This window comes from Schistocerca americana, chromosome X (assembly GCF_021461395.2).
Source record: "Schistocerca americana isolate TAMUIC-IGC-003095 chromosome X, iqSchAmer2.1, whole genome shotgun sequence".
Classification (NCBI taxonomy): domain Eukaryota; kingdom Metazoa; phylum Arthropoda; class Insecta; order Orthoptera; family Acrididae; genus Schistocerca; species Schistocerca americana.
Window position 1 is genome coordinate 180536407 of NC_060130.1, and position 23546 is coordinate 180559952.

Sequence of the window (23546 nt, forward strand, 5' to 3'; positions counted from 1 at the left end):
ATCCATCTTTTTAAAAAGTAAAAATTCATGAAGTACTCATAACCACATACAACCCTTTTGACTGTCAACAATAAACTAAATTTAAAAACAACTGAAAATGCAAACATACATCAGGGACATGTGTATCAACAAGACAAAAAAAATTAGAAAATTGGAAGTATATACCCCGTAAAATTAAAAAATTCTCATTACTTTTTTTATCACACCTCGCAACTGAAATATAAAAACTGTTAGATAATGCTGTCTGTATGCTTTATTCAAATATCTTGAACAAACAACAGTAACAATCATATATTATTTACATTTCAGAGGAAACTGTCACATAGTATAGGAAAGTTAAAACTAGTTGTCTAACTCCCACCATTAAATAACAACTCTGCACTACTGCACTACTTACTACATTTCACTGAAGCCATTAAATACCGTCAGGTTTTTTTCTGTTCACGAGTCTTTCCTTCTACTAACTCATAGCACCTCTCTGTGAAAATTATACATACCACAGCCCTTTTATCACCAATATTTTCCATAGAAGATTTATAATTATAATCTTAATCTTTGCATCATAAAAATTGTCCCACTTTCAAGAACAAACATGTTCATGACACCCAAGTGAATTGTTTCGCAGCTTGCAAATATAATAATCTCTCCATTAAATTTCACTGAAATTTTATTTGCACATAAAACTCAAAGTTAAGCCTTCAATATCTGTCTTAATACTCACTTGATTACATACACACAGTCAAATGTTTTTGTCACTCTCTTTCCTTCTACTAACTGAGAGTGTTTATCCACAAAAATTATATGTCAGATACACACACAGCACTTTTATCACATATATGTTCCATACAACAATTATATATATATATAATCCGCATCTGCTTACTTAACCAGATTGTAACAAAATTGTTCTCTCTATCCCTCTCCATCCCTCTTCCATAATATTACAACAATTCTGTGAGCATTAGATAAAATAATCACAAACAACAAAACATTTACACTTTGGCAGGTTTTTCCCAAAAAAAAAACAGCCTTACATAAATCATAAATACTTAAAATTAGCAAACCTCTCAATGGAGATTTTTTTCAGTAAGAGAGAGAGAGAGAGAGAGAGAGAGAGAGAGAGAGAGAGAGAGAGAGAGAGGGGGGGGGGGGGGGTGACATTAGGGTGAGAGGAAGAAAGAAGAACATGGAAGGAGGATGAAATGGCAGAGAAAGATAGAGCAGAAAGGAGGAGAGCAAGTGAAATGGAAGAAGAATTGAAGTGTGAGGGAAGAGGACAGAATGGAAGATTAGGGGTCAATGATGTCATCAGAGATGGAGCAAGGATGTTGACCACATGTTTTGAAAGAAACCATACCAACATTCATGTAAATCGATTTAGGGAAATGACAAGAAACCTAATTCAGGATGGCCAGACAAGGAGTTGAACCCTATTCCTATCCAAAATGAATGTTGTGTGTTGAACACAGTTGTCACTGTGCTCAAAGGAGACTGAATGGGAGCAAAGGGAAGAGGGAGGAGGGAGAGAAGAGGGAGAAAGAAGTGGCTCTAAAAACCACCTTTCATGCATTGCTCTTTTACTTTGGGAGAATTCAGTAGCTATTTGACAAACATTCACTCCCACTGTCCCCCTCTATGAGACCTTTATAAATGAGATGTTGGTTATCCATCTCACATAGGTAATTATTCAAAATAATTGTGAAACATTTTTCACCATACACTCCTGTAGCTCACATAAAAATAAAGCAACTACATGAATCATCAGTCTGTCAATGGTGCCACAGACAAAATTTGTAGAAACATTTTACTTCTAATAATTCTAGCTAAACTATCTCTTGTTAATAACACAATGTTCTTTACTTTCAGTTCCACGTAATAAAATAGAGCTAATCACTATGATTACAATTTCTATTAATGACAGAACACTGAATCAAAAGAGGAGCCTTAAAAAATGAACATCAGCTTGCAAACACACTGTGCTTGTATATATTATTGCACTATTTACATATCATCAATGAAATGAGCAAGAATTGCCAGTATCATTCCAGCTAATGACAGACCGGAATGCATTGAAGACACTAAGAAAACTAACAAAACTTCATCCTGTCAGGTCTCAAGAACTGTATTTTGATTTTTTATTACTTTTACAATCACACATCATGTATACTTCCTGCTTAAATTCATGGAAGCATAAGAGTTTAATTCATGTATTATCAGTTAGGTTTCACAAAGTGAATATCTCACTCATATTCTTTGCATATCTAATGAAAACTGTGTCATCTAAACAACATCTTGTTTTTCACTTACATCTAAACTATCAGGAAGTGAATGCAACTGTTCACAGCTTGCAGCTGCTTGCTCCACAACAGCCTTGGATAAAGCTGGCTCTGACATTATTTTCTCACTTGGTACCTCAATGGCTAAAGAAGAGTCCCACACATGAATGTTATTATCTGACTGGGATCTAGAACTGTCTCCACAATCACTAGGCCACACATACAGTCTGGAGTGTACGGAAAATGGAGATTTTTTCTCAGTGTTATGTTCTGGCACAGGCTCTCCCCCCGCCATAGCGTCTGATTCTGCCGGATTACATGAAGCTCGTAGTGCATTGTCACCAAACACCTGAAAGATAGTTTTCCTTGCAGGTGAGGTGGAGGTCATAGATGATGTTATTGTCTTGTCTTCTTCATCTGTAACATCAATTTCAGCATCTACCATATTTTCAGCATCCAATGTATACTCCTCAGGTCCCTGCCTCTCACGAGCTTCTGAAACATCAGTCGTTTCAAGCCAAGATAAAAACTTGGCCCCATCAAGTCCTATACTTCTATCTTTCTTGCTTGCAATAGTGTCCTTAATAGTAAAGGTTCCGAGTGAATCTACTACTGACTTTGCAGAGAAACTCACTACAGCATTTTCCTGAGTTTCTTGTACACTATCTTGTCTTACAGTGCTGGGTACATTCTCTATTACAGTAGAATCTGAAGTATCTAATTCAATATTAGAGAAGTACCCATCAAATTCAAATTCAGAACTTGCAGAGACAGAAACAGGAGTTACTTCACCACTGTCAGCACCATCTCGACTATCGAGGCCAGACAGGCATTCACTCCCACTGAAGGACCCCATATTTCGGCAACTGTAAATTCCACTCACATTAAAAGTGTCCCTCATTATGGCTCTGGAGGTATCTGCATTTCCATGGTCTGATATATTTATATCACACAAATCTTGATCAAATACTGTTGGAAAAATTTGTGCCATTGCAGCAGTGAAGTCATATCTGAAACCAAAAGCAATGCTTAATAACATAAAAGGCATGTAAATGTGAATATCATTATACTACACGTATTCAGAATTCAGGGATAGTTCAGGTTTGTATTTAAAACACTCATTGCAGTATAAATGGCAATGTTTTAAAGGCTCTGCAATAGTTGATAACACAAGTTAAAAAAATCAAATCCAAAAACATCAAAGAGAAACAAAGCTGCCAAATTTGTCAAAATGAAGAGCACAGTTAGCAAGGAATACCCAAATGTAATAAAAATGTATTTTATACTCAAAGATTCCACGATGAGAAGTTGCAGGGACAAGATGAAATGCTGGACGGGATAGTTATGAGAAAGAAATTGGTATTCAGGTTACAGAGTTATTGGGTAGTTCAAGGCAGTACATGAGGTACTAATACAGAGAAGTTACTGTAGGATGTGAGAGAAATCAGTGCTCATGTCAGTGTGATTTCATCAAAATCACTGACTTAACTTGTCATTGGTTAGATCTGAGAAATTATAAAATCTACTGCAGACTCTAAGTGCACCTAAAGCAAAGACTAATTTTTTTAAAACACTTGCATTGTATTAGTAGCATAAGCAAGAAAAATTCATTCAGGTTCATGTACAAATTAAATGGTTGGTGACTTATATCTGGTAACACAAAAGAGGACAGACGTTTAAACTTGAGGAATACTCTTTAAAATTATGGTATATGATATGGAGGGAGGCCCCAAGTTGCATACTTGAATCAATTAACAGAAATTTCCTCATGAGAACTAAACAGTATTTAGAGATGCACCATTGATTCAACAAATAAAGTAGTGGAAATGAGTATACGGGCATGGATATTTGTAGGAAAATTAACATAACTGTTTGGAACTGTTGTGCACAGTGTATATGCAATAGTATGAGATACAGTATACTGACAAATGCAGTCAAATGGTATTGCATTTGATGTCAGTAATAAAGTATAAAACAAGAAATCGATGAGTCATGTGATAGAGGATGGAACTCAGCATGAAGGCAGTCAGCTCAGATCAGTGGTAGTGTGCCCATACGTGCCTTTACCACATATAGGAAATGGGCACCATTAGTAAAAGTGCATGTTGTCAACATAAACCACAACTGCGACAATGCCACGGGGAAAACAGTTATCATGTGATGAAAAAGTAAAAATGATTGCCGAGAAGTTGAACAATTCGAGCAAAGTGATTGATAATTTTGTTGGATTGAGCACATGTTATCAAAAGAATGGAAAATATGTGAAGTAGAAAATTATCTGAGGCATTGAAAAGTTACATTTGTGCAAAGTAAGGTCCACAAACCGTTATTCTTCTCAAATTGCTGCTGATTTACAACTGCCATTAACTGCCAGATATGGACAATGAATTTTGTCACATGACAAATATCTCGCATTCAAGAAATGACTGTAGAAACTGCTGTAACACCCAAACATAAACAAGCTAGATTGGAGTTTGCTGAAAAGCCTATGTCATCAACTTTAGAATAGGAAAAAGTGATCTTTAGTGATGAGAAGAAGCTCGCTTTATATAGGCCAGATGGATTTCAGTATTATTGGTATGACCTGAGAACAGAGCAGCAGGTAAGAATGATCAGAAATTTTGGTGGTGGAACTTTTATGATTCTGGCTGCCTTCAGAACTGTAGGTAAATCAAGCATTGCTTGCCTGAACACTAGAATAAACTCTTAACATGCACACTTAGATGCTACAGACTGAATTGATAAGAAAGTATGAGGACCTAGGGGATAAAGTTCTAATGTTTTGACATGATAATGCATCTGTGCATGTTTCTGCTACAACCAAAAAGTGGTTTGCATACAAAGATATCCCTGTCTTATCCTAGCCTGCATGTAGCCCAGATTTGAACCCCACAGAAAACCTATGGGGAATACTTTCAAGGCATATCACAGAGGAAAGGGGTTTTAGGCATATGAGCATTGAAAAGAAAAATACAAGAAGTGTGACCTACAATTTCACTGCATGAACTACAAACCCTCAAACATCAATGCGAAAGAGGATTTTTACATAATTAGGAAGAATGGAAGTTGGGCAAAGTACTAACAATGCAATAGCACAACAGGACAATGACGGTCTTTATACCAATTTCCATCCAGGAAATGTAAATGCCTTATTTTATAACAATGAAAACAATCAATTATTGATAAAATTATTTACTTGGATAAATAAAAAATCTACTGACCAAGCAATGGCAGAACACACACATAAAAGACTGTTGTAATTGGCAAGCTTTCGGAGCCAGTGGCTCATTCTGCAGGCAGAAGGGTTGAAGGAGAAGGAAGAAGGGTGAAAGAAAAGGACTAGAGAGGTCTAGGAAAAGGGGTAGATTTCAGGAAAGTCACCCAGAACCATGGGTCAAGGGAGACTTACCATACAGGATGAGAAGGAAAGACTGATTGTTGGGGACTGCATCGGACAAGATTTGAAAACCTGAGAGCTTAAATGTGGAAAACAGGGTAATTTGCAAGACAGAGATTACTACTAAAACATCATGCATGAGTTAGTAAGAGTGAAAAGGTAAGTGTATTATACACAACAGAGGTTGGAGGGGGGTGGTGAAAAATAGATGGGAAAGAAATGAAAGATGTAGAAAAATAAAGCAAAGTGAAGCAAAGAGTAGTTGCTTCACTCCATTTAAGTTTTCTACATCTTTCATTTCTTATTTCTTTCCCATCTATTTTTCACCCCCCCCCCCCCCCCCCCTCTCCCACCTCTGTTACAAACAATGTACTTACCCTTTCACTCTTACCAACTCATGTGCAATGTTTTCATAGTAATCTTGCATATTACCCTGTCTTCCACCTTTAAGCTCTCAGGTTTTCAAATCTTGTCCGATGCAGTCCCCAATAATCAGTCTTTCCTTCTCATCCCGTACAGTAAGTCTCCCCAGACCTGTGGTTCTGGGTGACTTTCCCGAAATCTACCCCTTTTCCTTGGCCTCTCCAGTCCTTTTCCTTCACCCTTCTTCCTTCCCCTTCAACCCTTCTGCCTGAAGAAGGAGCCTCTGGCTCCAAAAGCTTGCCAATCACAACAGTCTTTTATGTGTGTGTTCTGCCGCTGCTTGGTAAGTGGATTTTTTATCTATCCAATTAAATGCCTTATTTTGTTACTCTTGTAATTCTGTCATGAGTGTTTATGTTGTACATGTATTAAATTTGATACATGTATGCTTCAAACATTGTACTATTAATATCATGGAAACCCTGCCTTTATACTGGTTTCCATTACTGTATGTAACTTCTTCAAGAATATGTCTTCATTTACCTCAATAAATAACAGCAAATCCCAAATTGTGTATTCAATTTTTTTAAATTCTATTATGTGGTCAATGGAAGTGTAAATATCTGTATTAATAGCATATTCCTTCTAAAATTCAAAATTTAAACTGCTGAATATGTCAATGCAGCAGAAGAGGTGAATGGATCCTTAAATACATTACTTACGAATATTGACAATAATGTTAGAAGGAAGGCTGTGAAGCAGTAATTATACTTTGCTTAAAGTAACTTTCTGATTAATTTTTCAGTGAGTCAAAGAGTAGGAGCTAGCTATCAATCAATCACAGTACTTTCTTCAGCACCAGCAGGTCTTTTGGAGGGTTTTCAGATAAAAATGTGGCCAATGAGTACTTTTCATTTAGTATGGTTTAGTTCATTTTGTTGTTGTATATTTAATGTCAATAACAAATTAAAATTCTTTTGGGAGCTGTAGGGAGAGCCATTATCTCACTTCCATTTGGAGTAAATGTATTTTATATAGTGGCAGTAAACCATGTCACATCATGTGGGAAGCTGTCCTCGGGCACTATTTTGAATTCAGTGTCTGTTTCGTATTTATCTTTCTCTACAGAATGTTTTTTAAACTCATGCTACACTCATTCAGTTATCAGTTAAGATAAAAAGGAAGCCTATAGCTTACTCACAAAATGGATGCCAGTAACTTGTTGCCACAATATTTCATTGTAAGGAGCTTTGAAATCTGCCGGTTTGTCCAAAATTTCATGGAACCATCTACATGATGGGAAATTTTTAAATTTCACATGCCTATAGCAAAGTTTAGGACTGCCCTAGTGCCAGCAAATAAAATACAATGAACTACAATACAGTACACCACAACGGTACAGCACCTGCGCCACACACCAGTGGATCTTCTCACTGTAGAAGGAACTTGCATGTTATGGGGCTGTGCCCAGTTCAGGGTAGAAGGGAGAACACTTGTCACATTTCTGTGGCCAGAAGGAAGGAAGGAAGCCAAGCAATGGCTGGATACTATCTTTCACTCAACACTACTGATTGTCCTTTACTTCCACACACTCTTCACCCCACTGACACACAGTACCTTGCCTCAACAGGGAGGTCTCTTTCTGTAAGGTACCAGTAACTGTAACTGTGCTACTGAAGATATTGTTCAGTCTTCCTCTGCTATTCCATCCACTGCTCTGTCGCATCAAATTCCGACATGTCCGGGTACATCATTTACATGTTGCAGAGAGTTATGAATGGACTATACTTGCCTTTCTGCTGCATACATGCGCTCGGTGACACATTTTTGTATTCAGGGAGTTGGAGCTGATGTGAAATTGAATACAGCTCATCTGTTTCACTGCCATAAAGATTGCATACACACTCATATCATAGACAAGGAACTCGCACGTAAGTGGATCTCGAGGGTACAACTGGGGCACAGCACAGAGCAACCAATGTTATTCCCCTGCTTCAGCCCATCACTGTAGGTTAGGATACAACTTCAATGCTAATATAAAATAATATTTTAAAAACGCAACATTGGGTAAAGTAGCTTTTGTCCTCTGTTAAATTTAAAATAATTCTGGGTCTCCTTAGCAAGCAGGATGGGTGTCAGCTCCAACCCTGACTTAATACAGATATTGGATTCACTTCACATGCTACTAGGTCTGATTGCACATATTCGAAATGTATTTGTTGTTAATGAGAAATCTGAGAATGCCCTTTCCACAGATGGTCACCAAACCTTAGGAAAGGCTGGCAACTGCAGGCTATACTAGCCTGACACATTAGAAGGAGCTGACAGCAGATGGTTAATGACAGCTCAGCAGCCTCAACAATGGGGCTGTGCAAGAAATTGGTTCTGTTAGCAGCTTTGGTCAGATTCACTGTGAACAACATCTCTGTGATCTTCAGATGCCCATCGGCCTAGCTAATCAATAAAGCTAGCACCCATAATTGGACCAGGATTACAAAAGAGCTTTCTAGTATTGGAGCAGACATAATCTGCCTGCTTCCCAAGACCCATGATTAAGATACTTCAAGTTTTTAGTGTAAGAAACCCAGTTCCTAAATCCCTCAGATGGGTTATCCGTGTCAGTTTGTAATTTTGTAGGAGGCCTAGAAACCCAACTGACACATTCATGCTCAGAACAGAACAGGTGGACTATTTACATCTCCCGACTGGTGAAAGCCCACAGACACCAGTTGTCCTACTGAGAATATTATGCCTCCATGTCGTCTACTCCTCCAACCTCCAAACCTTTGACTGCTGCAGATGTAATTGCTACAGGCCATGTTGAGTACCAAGTTGTTATGGCTTACAGTCTGATTAAAACAAGTTGTCACTTGACAGGCAGTGGGCTGAAGCGGTGGGCTGCACACTCCTAGATCACTTCCAAAAAGTATTAGATGTGGTGTGACTATGCACAGTCAGTCACATGAGTTTGTGTGTTCCTAGAGGAAATATCTTGAGAGATAGAGCAATGCAGGAGCACCTCTCATTGCTTTGGGCAAATTGGTGGAGCGCACTGCAGCTGCTCTAAACATCAGAGAACAATCAGTAATATGACTTGGCAAGTAGAAATATACAAAGATGAAATAGGCAAGTCATCTAAATCCGCAATGCCTGGGAGGAAGAGGTGCCTGGAAGGTCACAAGTCTCAATTCATTTCAAGAAGATGCAATTTGTTGTGAAATATGTGCATATTATTCAAAGACGGAGCACAGGAGTCTTAAAAAGAAACACACCAATACCACCCTTGTAGCAGCTGACCTGTTTTGAGGTGGTAAGAGTTGAAAAAGAGTTAGGATCCTGCTATAAATCTATTTGTGGATATAAGTTATTACTGGAATACCAAAAAATTATGATCTGGAACCACCGTTTTCTGAGTGAATTAGTAGGACAAATTCCAATCATATCAACTGACCTGATGAAATGTGGGTTAATGCAGAACACATTTTACAAAAAGGCTGGACAGATGTTACTGTCAGGGCAGCTCCTATCAGCAGAGAGAATAATATAATTGTAGTGCATGCTGGAACTTCAAACAGTTTCATTTCTAACTATCCACTGTTATTCAGTTCGAGTAAGATTTGTGACTAACACAAAGAGATGAACTACAGTACTTCTGTGAAATGATCTGAAGATTCTGTGCTTCGAAAAAAAACTTGCCAATAACACTCCATATTCTTGAGTTATAGGCTACAATATGAGGGCCCCACAACAAAGGCATTGAGGAAAAAAAAAGAGACACTGTAACATACTAGCCGACAGTAGCTCGAAAAGGGCAGAATTATTAGTACTCAAGTCACAACACAGGCCAAAGTATCCAGTTTATCTTGCAGATATGCAGATATTGTAATAATTTTGTGTGGCTCACTGGCCTGGTGCAAATCTGGAATCAGTCATTTTACATTCAAACAACAAATTAATTTGTAAATCTGGCTACAGGCTGACGTATACAGATGTGCATTAGTAATTCCTTTCCATCATCTTTTACACATTATAACAGTAGAAAACTTTCTACGGAATAGGGGGAGATGTCAAGGAGCAACATTTTCAATTTGTTTTCAAATTTTACTTTGCAGTCAGATATTTTATATCACTGGATAACTGATCAAAATTTTTTGTTGCAACAGTGTGCTCCCCTTTTTGTGCTAAAGACAACCTTAACGTGGTGTAATACATGTCATCTTTTCTTCTGGTATTGTAATTATGTAAATCAATGGTCCTACTGGACTGCAGTGGATTACTGGCAACAAACTTCATGAGGAAATAAATATACTGTGAAGCAGTAGTCAAAATGCCCAACTCCTTAAACAGATGTCTACAAGATGACTGTGGATGAGCACCACATATTATTCTAACAGCAAGTTTTTGAGCAAAGAAGATGTTCTTCCTTAAAGATGAGTTACTTCAGAATACAGAATTATTCCATAAGAAATTATTGAATGCAAACACATAAATATATGTCAACTTACTTATTTGTCTCTTCTCAAGATTTGCAATGATTCTAAGTGCAAATGTGGCTAAACTAAGTTGTTTTAGGAGTTCCAAAAATGGTCTTTTTCCAGTTTAAATCTTCACCAACATGGACACCATAAAATTTTGATGTTTCCACCCTATTTATTATTTCCTCACTATGTGTCAGATTTATCAGAGACCATCCACAGAAAGCCAGTCAATGACATTTTTAAGAACACTGTTTATCACGTCTTCTGTTGTGTCATGTATGCTTGGATTGATTACAGTATTACTGTTATCCATAAAAAATTAATTCTACTTGTTGTACATTAGACAGAAGATCGTTTAAATATATGAGGAATAATGGTGGATCTAAGAGTGAGCTCTGGGGAGCCCCATGTGAGATTTCTCCCCAGTCAGTAGAATCTCCCCTGATTATATTGGTTGAATTACTGAGTCTAATTTTCTGTACTCTTTTGGTTAGATGTGTATTAACCATTGGTTGGCTATACAGCAAATTTTATAAAACCTCAGTTCATCTAGGAGAGCACTGTGACTCACATGGTCAAATGCCTTAGATAGATCACAGAAAATATCATCAGATGCTATTCTGTTATTCAATGCTTGTAAAATTTGCTGAGTGAATCTGTAAATGACATTCTTAGTACAGCAAGTCTTTTGAAATGCAAACTGTTATTTATTGAGGATATTATTGTTGTGCAGGTGGGATACTGTCCCAAAATACATCACTTTCTGAAAAGTTTTGGAAAATGATGTCAGTAGCAAAAAAGATGGCTTGTTACTGGAATCTCTCCTATCACCTTACTTATAGAGGGGTTTTAGCAGTTGCCTATTTCAATATTCCTGGAAAAATGACAAAAGTTAGTGATTCATTACATATTTCATATAATACAGGACTTATTATATGGGGACAAATCTTTAGTAATTTGTTGGAAACACCATAATATCCAGATGAGATTTTTGAGACAATATACGAGGGTTGGAACTTAAATAGTGGCAATTATTTATTCACAACTGAAACTGATACAGAAGAGTTACATGTTTTCATCTGTCCTTCAAAGTAGTCACCAGCACTGTGTAGAACCCGTTGCCAGTGATGTGGAAGGTGTACTATACAGTCAGCAGAGCCTGTTCTGTTGATGGTGCGAATGGTTATGGTGATTCTCGTGTACAACTGTGATGGTGTTATCCTAACACATTACATTCCTCCACAGCAGACCATCAATGCACAAAATTACTGTTCACTATTGGAGCATCACCTGCGACCAGCTTTGCGAAAGAAGTGGCGACAATTTTTGCACAACCCACCCACCATTTTGCACAACAATGCATGGGTGTATACAACGCAAGCTGTGGCTGCTCTGTTCGGTCGATGGGACTGGGAAGTACTGTACCATCCACCATACTCCCCAAACTTAAGTCCTTGTGACTTTAATTTGATTCCGAAGATGAAGGAACCACTTCGTGGCATTCACTTCAGAACTGTTCCAGAGATTCGACAGGCGGTAGATCGCTCCATTCACACCATCAACAGAACAGGCTCTGCTTACCGTATACTATGCCTTCCACATCACTGGCAATGGGTTCTATACAATGCTGGTGACTACTTTGAAGGACAGTAACAGGTGCAAACATGTAACTCTTTTGTATCAGTTGTGAATAAATAGTTGCCACTATTTAAGTTCCAACCCTCATATATATTTTCTTAATTTTAGAGGGATAAGTTGGTGATGCTGTCATACAATTGAATGTTATGAGTTACTCAAACCAGTGGCACAAATATTCACTTCATGCACAGTGTTACAGCATCATGATTGGCCTCATCTTAATGCTGCCATTAGGTACATTAACATGGGGCTTGAGAAGGCACTGATGATGGAGGGCATGCCTCACTTTGCAGTGGTGCTAGTTGAGTCTATAAATAGATCGGATTTCGCTAGGCATTGCTTGCACCTCAATAGGTATGGGAAGGGGAGGTCGGCAAAGCTTATAGGTGACAGTGTAGTGGGCAGTGGTGGGATTGCTCATGGGAAAATTACTGTAGTAGATGGTGTTACAGCTGCACCTTTTTTAGATGATGTCAGTTTATGGGTATCCCTGCTTAAAGGAAGTCTCTTTAACAAAGGAACCACCTTCGGAAAGGTGGTCAGGTATCCAAGTGTCAAAGTGTTAAGTATATTTCATCAAAATATAAGATCTATAAGAGATAAATTTAGCAATATATTTATAGGTGTTGACTCTGACATTATTGGTATATCAGAACACCACTTAATTAATAAGACAATTCAGAGGCTTCCTTTACCAGGATACAGATTAGCTGGCTGTTTTTGAAGTAGTTCTGTGCGGAGTTGGGGAGCGCCCACGTACATAAAAAACAGTATTCCATTTGAGTCCATAGATGTAGCAAAGCACTGCACTGAACAGGTATTAGAACGTTGTGCAGGGGCAGTTGAATTATATTTATTTGTAGGTCCCCTAATTTTGTATATTATTGTGCAAGAAAAAGGATGTTGGAAGATCTCCTAAATTCATATGATCTGATGCACACTCTATTTTTTCCTAGCAGGGTGTAGTGGAACAGTAGCACAAGCATAAACAAATTTTTTATTCATTCTTCATTACTAGATGGGCATTCTCTTAGTAAAAGGGTGAATGGCCTTTCAGACCGTGATGCACAAATTTTAATCCTAAAAGGTTTCTGCACACAAACAAATGTTACATATAATTACAAACTATGTAGAAAAGCTAATCCAATGGCAATAGGTAGTTTTTTAAACCTTGTTAAGGAACAACAGTGGGAGTAGGATGTTTGTAGTGCTGATAACATAGATGACAAACATAATGCATTCCTTAATACATTTTTCATCCTCTTCAAAAGCTGCTTTCCACAAGAACATCAAAAACAGAATACTTGGTAGCTAACTAGTGGGATAAGGATATCATGTAGAACAAAGTAGGATTTATATCAAAATGTTGGAAGTAGTCACAATCTAGTTACAGTAGCCCATTACAAACAGTACTGTAAGGTGCTTAAAAATGTTATTAGAAGGCAAAGAATGTGTGGTATGCAAATAGAATACATAATTCATAGGATAAAATTAAAACTGTAGGATCAGTCATAAGGAAGTATCTGGCCAGCAGCACATGGTCAACAATATGAAGTCTGTACATTGTAAGAATGTTTCTGTTACTGATAAATCATATACATGTATGATATTTGACAATGACTTTCTGAACATAATTGGTGAATTAACCTAAAACTTAGTTTCTACAGAGAATCATATAACTCTCATCTAAAATGGATTTCTGAGACTGATATCTGAAATACTCCTCCATGATTCTCACAAGGAGCATTTGTGTATATGAATGGTGTGTGTTTCTCTTTTGCTGATGAAGGCTGTGGGCAAAAGCTCTGTGCAAGTGTCTTTTAATTGTGCATGTCTGCAACTTAATGTGTCTTCTTTACGGTAAGTAGCTATCTATTTTTCCTCCATTCCTGACTAGGGGGACAGTGAGTCAATAATTAAATCACTGAAGGCTTAGGACTCTCATGAATATGATGGAGTACCTAGCACGGTACTAAAGTACTGTGCACATGTTCGCCCTGTACGTACCCATATTTGTAATTTTTCCTTTAAGAATGGTCGATTTCCTGAACAATTAAAGAACTCAGTAGTAAAGACACTTTATAAAAAGGGAGAAAAGGGCAATGTAGAAAATTTTAGACTTGCTTCTATGATATCAGTGCTTACTAAAGTTACTGAATAAACTATGTATGTAGGGATCATTTCATTTCATGTAATTTGCTGTCAAACGTGCAGTTTGGTTTTGGAAGTGGTTTAACAACTGAGAATGCTACATTCTCTTTTCTCTGTGAGGTATTAGATAAATCAAAGAAAAGGTTTTGAATGCTAGGCATCTCTTTTGATGTAACTAAGCCATTCAATTATTTTGATCACAAAATATTGCTCCAGAAACTAGACTATAATGGAACATGGGCAGTAGCTCACAACTAGTTCACCTCTTACTTTAACAAACAGCAAAAGGTCATTCTCCACAGTAATGAGAGTGGCTATGATGTGGGGTCCAAGTGGGGCACGGTTGAGGAGGGGGTGGGGGGTGGGGGGGTGGGGGGAGGTGCCCCAAGGATCAGTGCTGGGGCCACTACTAGTCCTTATTTATATAAATGATATGCCTTCTAGTATTACAAGTGATTCTCAAATATTACTCCCCTTGTGAGTATCGTGGAGTCTTTCAGATATCAATCTCGGAAATCCATTTTCCAAGAGAGTTATTACTAGCTTGGTAGTAATGGATGTTGTGTGCAACATTGGTACTGTTTCAAATAGTGCAGTTCAAGACACAGGTTCATCACTTGTAGAAAATAAAGTAATGCTAAATCACAGTAAGACTCAGTTTTTACAGTTTCTAACACATAATTCAACAAAACCTGACATTCTAATTACACAGAATTTTCAGGATCTTGCTCACAGACTTAATGCTGCAATTTTTACTATTAGAACAGTATCTGAAGTATGTGATAGTTCAACACAAACAGTAGTCTACTTTGCTTATTTTCAATCACTTATGACATATGGTATTATATTTTGGGGTAACTCTTCCCACTCTCAAAGGGTATTTTTGGCTCGGTTCTGGCAATAACTGATGTAAAAGTTCACAAACCTCTTGTTGAGCCCTGTTCAGTAGTCTGGGTATTCTGACATTGGCCTCTCAATATATTTATATATTCCTTAACATCAATTCTTGTTAACAGTATCAGCTAATTCCCAAGAATTAGTAGTTTTCACGCAGTTAATACTAGGCAGAAATCCAATCTGTACTTGGTTCACACCACCTTGACCCTTCTGCAGGAAGGAGTGCAGTATTTTGCTGCATCCAATTTCAACAAGCTACCACAAGAATTCAAAAATCTTAGCAATAATCCATACACTTTCAAATCCGAAAGAAGTGTTTTCTCATGGGTCACTCCTATTCTGCCAATGATTTCCTTGAAACATTAAGCTAATTCCTGTGTGACATTGTTGACTGGATTTATATAAATTTATAGCTTGTCATCTTTTTATGATTCATAAATACTTTTTTTTCTACCACTGTTTTTCTGCTTTAATTTCATGTACTGGCACATTCCAAGACCATGGAGATTTGCTCCTCAATTTGGTCGTATGGAACGCTGTAAAATAAATAAATAAATAAACTGGCTTGTTTTTTTTTCTCTTGAGTTGTTTGTGCCTATACTTCCTACCATATTTCAGAAATTATCATTACATATCTTTGCTACCCACACATCATCATTTACAGCCCTTCAATTCACTTCAATAGTGTTGTTATCCTGTTATGTAGCAGGTTGTTCTGTCTCTCATTTCACTACATTCCATGTAGCATTAAGTCTGTAGTCAGAACTGCTGATTTCTGCATGATGTACATGTTCCTTGTTTTTTTTTTTTTTTTTTTTTTTTAACAATTTTTCTTAGTAATTTTGAATAGTTTTTGTAGTGTGCAATTACTTAAGGATCTCTACTTGGTCTTGCCAATGGATACATTTTCCTTTTCCTTTCAGAAGGTACTTTAATCCCTCTAGTGATTTACTGTTTTTATGTGGCTAAACTTGTGTCCATTCTGATTAGTTTATGAGGAAACCTATTTTCAAATAATGATGTGAATTTATCATGGAATAGATTGAATTTTATGTCAGCATTTGGTTCATTACAAATTTAATCCAGGTCAGCTCATGTAAACTATTCTTAAAAACATTTGGCCTGGAATTATTAATTATTCCAACTGATTTCTACTGAGGAGTGTCCATACTGTAAGGCACTATGTTATTTATCCTGACAAACTGTGTATCACAATCAGAGAGAGCACTTGTTACTGGGTAAACAGTTATTATTATCAGTTAGGGTACTCCTGTGTTTATCCATCCATGTTGAAAAGTTAATTGCTGAGATTAAGTTTTAGGATACAAATGTTTCCAGCTCTTTTTTCCTATCAGAAAATCTACATTGACATCACCATAATCTACTAATTGCTTGCTGCTGTCCGACAGATAACGTAGTAAACAATCCAGATTCCTCATGAACAGTTCAAAATTTCCCATTGGGATAAATATACTGTTACAATTAAAAATGAACTTTTTTTCAATATTAATTCACAAACACACACACTTCCAAGTGCCAATCACTACAAAATCTATTTGTCTCAATGATTCTGAACTTGGTTTCTGTCTTAATATATATAACAACTCTTTTTCCCGTATTAGTTCTAGATGAGTAAAATGCTAGGACGTAGTCTTTTATATTTAATTTCTCTACCGTTGATGCTATTAGTGCTCAGATAGGCAAAGGATGTCTATCTTTCTGGAGCTCTCTAAATTTTCTAAACAGACAAGAAGCTCTTCTACCTTATTACTCAATCTTCTAATATTCTTACAAAACAAGCTGGCCATGCTTTCCATGCAGTTTTAAGCCATTTGTAGACGTCTTCTGTTAATTTAACTTCTTTCATAACAAGGTGTGTGAATGATGACTGTTTAAAATGACATACTGCTACAGAGAATAAAAATTTACATTGACTTACAGCTGATGCCTGTTGAAGGAGGCAACTTAAAAATTGACACCAAAAGACTTGCAAAAAGATGTGAAATCTGTGATGCAGGAAGCATGAAATAATGCAGATATATTACAACAGTGTGTCAAAGATGTAATTATATTTGTTACTATAAGCCGTGCCACCAACAGTTCCACTCCAGAAACCAACTCTGAATTCAGCAGTGTTCCTCCATTGTCTGACTAGTGTATAGTGTGTACTGTTATTCAGTGAACCTCTTACATCCATTAAATCTTGTGTTTGTCAGTTTGCATCTATATCTATATTCTGCAAGCCACCTTATGGTGTGTGGTGGAGGGTATTTTGTGTACCACTGTCAGTTCCCACTTTTCCTGTTCCAGTTAGGAATGGTTCATGGGATGAAAGATTGCTGGTAAGCCCCCACCTGAGCTTGAATCTCCCTAATTTTTACCTTCTAGGTCTTTTTGAAAGCCATATTTAGGAGGATGCAATATATCTGTTGATTCTTCCAGGCACGTACATTGTCTGTCCAAATAGTTTCGAGATTAATTTTATTTCTGACACATAACTGATGTCAGCACAATACCTATGGTGTCAACTTGAAACAGCTGTAAACAACAGATATGCATTCAACCAGGCAGTTGTGTGCATGCAATGTTAAGTAAAGGCAGTGTGTCTGTCATGTGTCGATATCATAGTGTCAAAAATTACAATGGAGCAACATCTCTAAGTCAAATGTTCAAAGACATTCTCCAGAATTTTTTGAAGAAGAGAAAAGTGTGTGCAAAGTTTGCTCCAGACATCCTCCCTCCTGAAAAAGAACAACCATGTGTACATCAGCTGCATCCTGATTGAAATGAAAACTGCATACAATTCCTTTCTGGAAAAAATTATCACGGGTGGCAAGAGTTAGTGTTATCAATACGAACCTATCACAAAATGACAGAGTGCAGAAATTCACACAATGAGTCAATGCTTTGACAACATAACTGACACTTGAGACAATGTGACTTAACAGTGAAGCACACCATAATGCACAACATCTCTCTTGCAGAGTATGCCACTGTAGTTGGCTGAGCACCTCTGTACACTAATGCTTACTAAATTAACCTGTAAGAAAATGCCCTTCACTTCTTCAAATCTTCTCTATTTCCCCTTTCAGTCCTATCTCGTACAGATCCCAGACTGACAAACAATATTCAAGTATAATTCAAATGACAGTTCTGTAAGCTACCTCCTTTGTGGGTGGACCCCATTTCCCGAGCATCGTCCTAATGACTCTCAGTCTGGCCTCTGTCTTACTGACAATTAGTTGTGTATGGTCATTACATTTTAAATCACTTCATAAGCATAGTCCTAGATATTTTATGGCTGTGACTGCTTTCAGTGATAGCTCTGAAATTGTGTAATAACTGGTCTCTCTGCCTATTTATGTGCGATACATGATTTTGCATTGACGGTCAATTGTCAATTCCTGCACCAAGTGACAAAGGTCTTCCTGTATTTCATTACAATTTTGTAGCATTGCGACTTCTCTGTGCACAACAGAATTATCTGCAAGAAGTTTCATGGAACTTCCAATGTTTCTTTCCACTGAGAATAACATTCTGTGTTCTGTTTACTAGAAACTCTTCAATCCAGACATACAGCTGGTCTGATTTTCCACACACTCATAATTTGTTCATTACGTGGCAGTGCAGAATTGTATCAAATACCTTCTGGAAGTAAGAAACACTGCAGTCAATCTGGGAACCAGTATCTACTGATTTCTGGGGCTTGTCGACAAAGAGAGCGAGCTTGACTTGACACTATCGCTGTTTTTGGAACTAAAGTTGATTCCTACAGAGGAGACTTTCAGTCTTAGAAATGTCATAATACATGAGCACAAAAAACACTGTTGGAAAAAAAAATCACAACACCAAGGAGTTGGGCAACATAAACAAAAGTTGGTAGGCATGTTCCTACATCTGAAAGATGTCTATCAAATTTTGCAACCGTAATATAATAGTGGTGCTAGTAGCACCACTATGAGGATGAGGATCAGGTTTGCTTTAAATACACACTTTAATGGTCATGGGTGTTAGCTTAGAGATTGGACATTGTGCACTGGTGTTAGTCAAGAATGACTTTATGCCAACAAAGACGCCATTATCAACACCCCAATGCATTTGAATGAGGTTGTGTAATAGGGCTAAGAAAGCTGGATGTCCCTTCTGCAGTACTGCAGAAAGACTTGGCAGGAATGTAGCCACTGCACATGACTGCTGACAGCAGTGGTCATGAGAATGTACGGTCACAAGAAGGCTGGGCTCCAGAGACCACATGGCACTACCGAGAGGGAAGACCATCACGTTCAGCATATAGCTCTGGCACATCATACTGCTTCTGCAGCAACAATTTGAGCACAGTTGGCACCACAATGACAATGAATTGTTAAACAGCAGTTACTTCAAGAACAGCTCTGAGGCAGACATCATGTAGTGCACATTCTACTGACTAAACCACTGCCATCTGCAACTTCAATGGTGTCAAGCGAGAGCTCACTAGACGGCAGGGTGGAGGTCTGTTGTGTTTTCTGATCAAGGCTGGTTCTCCCTCAGCACCAGTGATGGGCATGTGTTGGACAGGAGGAGGCCAGTTGAGGGCTCACAACCAACGTGTCCGTGTGCTAGACACGTTGGACCTACATGTGGAGTTATGAACAGAGGTGCAATTTTGTATGACAGCAGAAGCACTCTTGTGGTTATCCCACCCAGACTGACTGCAAATCTGTACATCAGTCTGGTGATTCAACCTGTCATGATGCCATTCATGAATGGTATTCCAGAGGGAGTTTTCTAACAAGATAGTGCTCACTCACATACCGCTGTTGTACCCCAACATGTTCTACAGGGTGTCGACATGTAGTCTTGGCCTGCCCGATAACCAGATCTATTCCCAATTGAGCACAAATGGCACAACATCAGACAGGAATTCCAGCATCATCGAAAAACAGCATTAACCGTCCCTGTATTGGCTGACCATCAATGGCCTTTCCGCAGTGGTAACACTGGTTCCTGTCAGATCACTGAAGTTAAGTGTTGTTTTGTTGGGCTGGGCTAGCACTTGGATGGGTGACCATCCGATCTGCCAAACGCTGTTGGCAAGTTGGGTACACTCAGCCCTTGTGAGGCAAACTGAGGAGCTACTCGATTGAGAAGTAGCGGCTCCAGTCTCGGAAACTGACATTCGGCCGGGAGAGTGGTGTGCTGACCACATGCCCCTCCATATCCACATAAGCATCCAGCGACACCTGTGGGCTGAGGATGACACGGTGGCTGGTCAGAACCGTTGGGCCTTCGTGGCCTGTTCGGGAGGAATTTTTTGGTTTTATTATTGACTGACCAAGTGCAACAGGCATGGAAATCCATCCCACAAACTGACACCCAAGACCGGTACAACACAATTTAATGCATTCAACATTCTGGCCATTATCCTGCCTATTAATGTACCAGCATTTCACATTGGCAATGGCTTATCTTGCACTTACATTAACCTGTGATCTTGCATTGTTAAATCACTTAAATATGGTACTTAGACAAATGCATTCACCATATTTCATAATTTTACATTAATTATTTTTTTGGTTTTACATTTTTTTCCATCAGAGTATTACAGTTTTTTTGAAAGATATTTATGAACATGTTAAAAGTTGGATGAAGTATTCATTAGACTATCAGCAGCACGTATTGAGCTGCATATTGAGAAATGTAGTTTTGGAGACTCAAGTCAAGTACTTAAGCAATGTTGTTAGTGAAGAGGATGTACAAACAGTTCCCAGTTTGGCGTTAGCAGTTTATGAATTTTCAACCCCTCAAAATTGTCATTGAAATGTGAGTGTGCCTTTCAGGCATTGAAAAAAGTATTAATTGAAGACCTCGTACAGGTTTTTCGTGATTATGACAAAGACTTCCTCCTTTCTGGTGATGCGAGCAGTAGTGCTCTTGGCTACATTTTCAGTCATAATACAGGTGGTAAAGAGCATCCTGTACCATACGCATCTCAACAGCTAAAGAGAGCAGAACAAAATTACTCTACCACAGAGAATGAAATGTTGACAGTCATCTATGGGATCACTTACTTTCGATGTTATCTATATTGGCAGAACTTAAAAGTTGTATCAGGCCATGCCTCACCGCAATGGCTGTTGGGTTTGAAGGATCCCTCTATCAGGTTGACAAGATGGGCTCTTAAGCTGAGTGACTTCGACTAAAAAGCCATTTAGAAACCTGGGAAGAATACACAAAAGCGAATACTTCGAGCCACAAGGTGACAGTGCTACAAGCACTTGGGAAATGGGTGAGTGAGTGGCAGAGACTGCAGGCAGATGACACAGATCATCAGGAGTGTAGGTCACAACAACAGTTCACAATGCACAAGGGCTTACTATGCAACTCAGCAAAATGCAGACCACATACAGTGATTCTGTTGTCACTGAGGAATAAAATATTGCAATGGAGGAGGAGGAGGAGGAGGAGGAGGAAGAGGAGATTAACGTTTAATGCTCAGTCAACAGTGAGGTCATTAGAGGTGAAGTGCTAGCTTGAATTAGGGAAGGAAGGAAATTGGCTGTGCCCTTCCAAAGGTACCATCCTGGCATTTGCCTGAAGCAATTTAGGTAAATCATGGAAAACCTAAATCAGAATGGCCGCACGTGGATCTGAACTATCATCCTTCCAAATGCAAATTCAGAGTTCTTAGCAGTGCGGCACCTCACTCCTTGTTACTGAAACAGCATACAACTGTGTGTTCTTAGGTCACTGTGGTCAAAGAGTGATGGATAGAACAGCAGCTGAAAAATTTTGGAGGAGGATGAGAAAACAGGGCGTGGATCAATATGAACGAAACTGCATACTGTGTGTGCAATGGTCCAAAAAAATTCCTCTTCAAAAGTTGCTAGAGGTGTCAAAATCTTTTCAAACAAAATAGCTTGATATTTTGTGTTCATTTAACAGAACCCCAGCTGTTAATAAGTATATATTAATGATTAATGTTCATTTTACACAATTTATATCTATGACAGCAATTCCTACCCAGAAGGCTGCTAAGGGTGTTTCATCATTAGTGAATAATTGGATTCTTAAATTTGACATGTTACTGACTGATAAACGTACAAACTTCTTATCTGATTTGATGAAAAACCCATGCCATGTACTTCCCATTCACAAATTATGGCCCAGTTCCTTTCAACCACAGGCATACAGGCAAAAGCAACGCATTGGTAGAATAATCTCTACTATGATGAGTCATTATGTTAACAGCCACGTACAGTTTGGGATACACATCTCCATAGTTATGCTGGTCTCTCACCATATGAAGTTGTCTACAGAAGGAAAATGCCATCTCCCTTCGACGTGTTACAGCCTAAGTTATGTTTCAATGTTCAGTCATCAAAGGAATTTGCAAAAAGGGTACATGAAGTTTGGCAAAGTGTCATATGAACAAATATGAAAACTCTGGAGAGAAAATAATGTATGAGACAGCATGTGAGTCAACTTCCACATTCCAAAGTTGGCCAACTGGTGTCAGTTACCAATCCTTTTGCACTGAAAGGGAAAGCTAGATAATATCTGATGAAATACAATGGTCCATATCAAGTCATATAAATTAACTCCCCATTCTATATTAAGATTCAGTTACCAATTAAAACTTCTATTGTACCTATCAGTACAGTAACACTGTTCAATGGTGCAGTCAATGTCTTATCACAAATTCTGGAACCAGTGCCACACCAGAGCAGACACCCAATGAAAGTTAAGCGGAATGTGCTGTCCATCATTTGTGCTGAGCACAAGCCACCATACACACAGAAGTCTTGAAACTAGTAGTTCATAATAACATATTGTTGCAGTGTATTTTCCATATTTGATTAATTTTTCTTCCCTTTGTTGCATACTATTACACTTATACTGTGTGTTAGGGACTAGCATGACATTCGTGAAAGTCATTTGCCCATTTATGTTACTGTCTGGGCACTCTTTTTGGGAAGAGGGAGGGAGGGAGGTGATGGGAGTTATTTTCCCTCAGGTAGGATAGCAGCATGGACGCCTCAAAGAATAATTGCAGTCCTGATGCTACCGTGCATCAGGAAAGAAGGAGTAGGAGGTGCAGTTCTGAACCACCTATTGCTGCTGTTACCAAGCAACCTGATGTCCTGTTGATGTATCACCACTGGGGACTGGGACTGGCTTTCGAGATATGCAAAGTTAGGAACTAGATTTGTAGCTGCAAGATAGATTTGCGTGGTTACATGAGGAGGTGCAGAAAGAGTCCATTTTCTCTGAAATTAGTGACAAATATCAAGAATTGAGACTGTCTTATGAAAAGCTAAGAGCATACCTGTTGCGGATAACAGATGTAATGCTGCAAACAGCGAT

General features: G+C 38.2%; 1 protein-coding gene across 5 annotated transcripts in view; it reads right to left on the minus strand.

The window, feature by feature from the left end:
* Positions 1 to 235: 235 nt before the first annotated feature.
* LOC124555786 (inositol hexakisphosphate and diphosphoinositol-pentakisphosphate kinase) overlaps positions 236 to 23546 on the minus strand; it is a 556425-nt gene continuing 533114 nt past the window's right edge. For all 5 annotated transcript variants that reach the window (XM_047129842.1, XM_047129841.1, XM_047129845.1 and 2 more), the window contains one exon: positions 236 to 3286. In XM_047129842.1, coding sequence (XP_046985798.1) covers positions 2281 to 3286 — 1006 coding nt within the window. In that variant the 3' untranslated portion in view covers positions 236 to 2280. The remainder of the gene's footprint in view (positions 3287 to 23546) is intronic.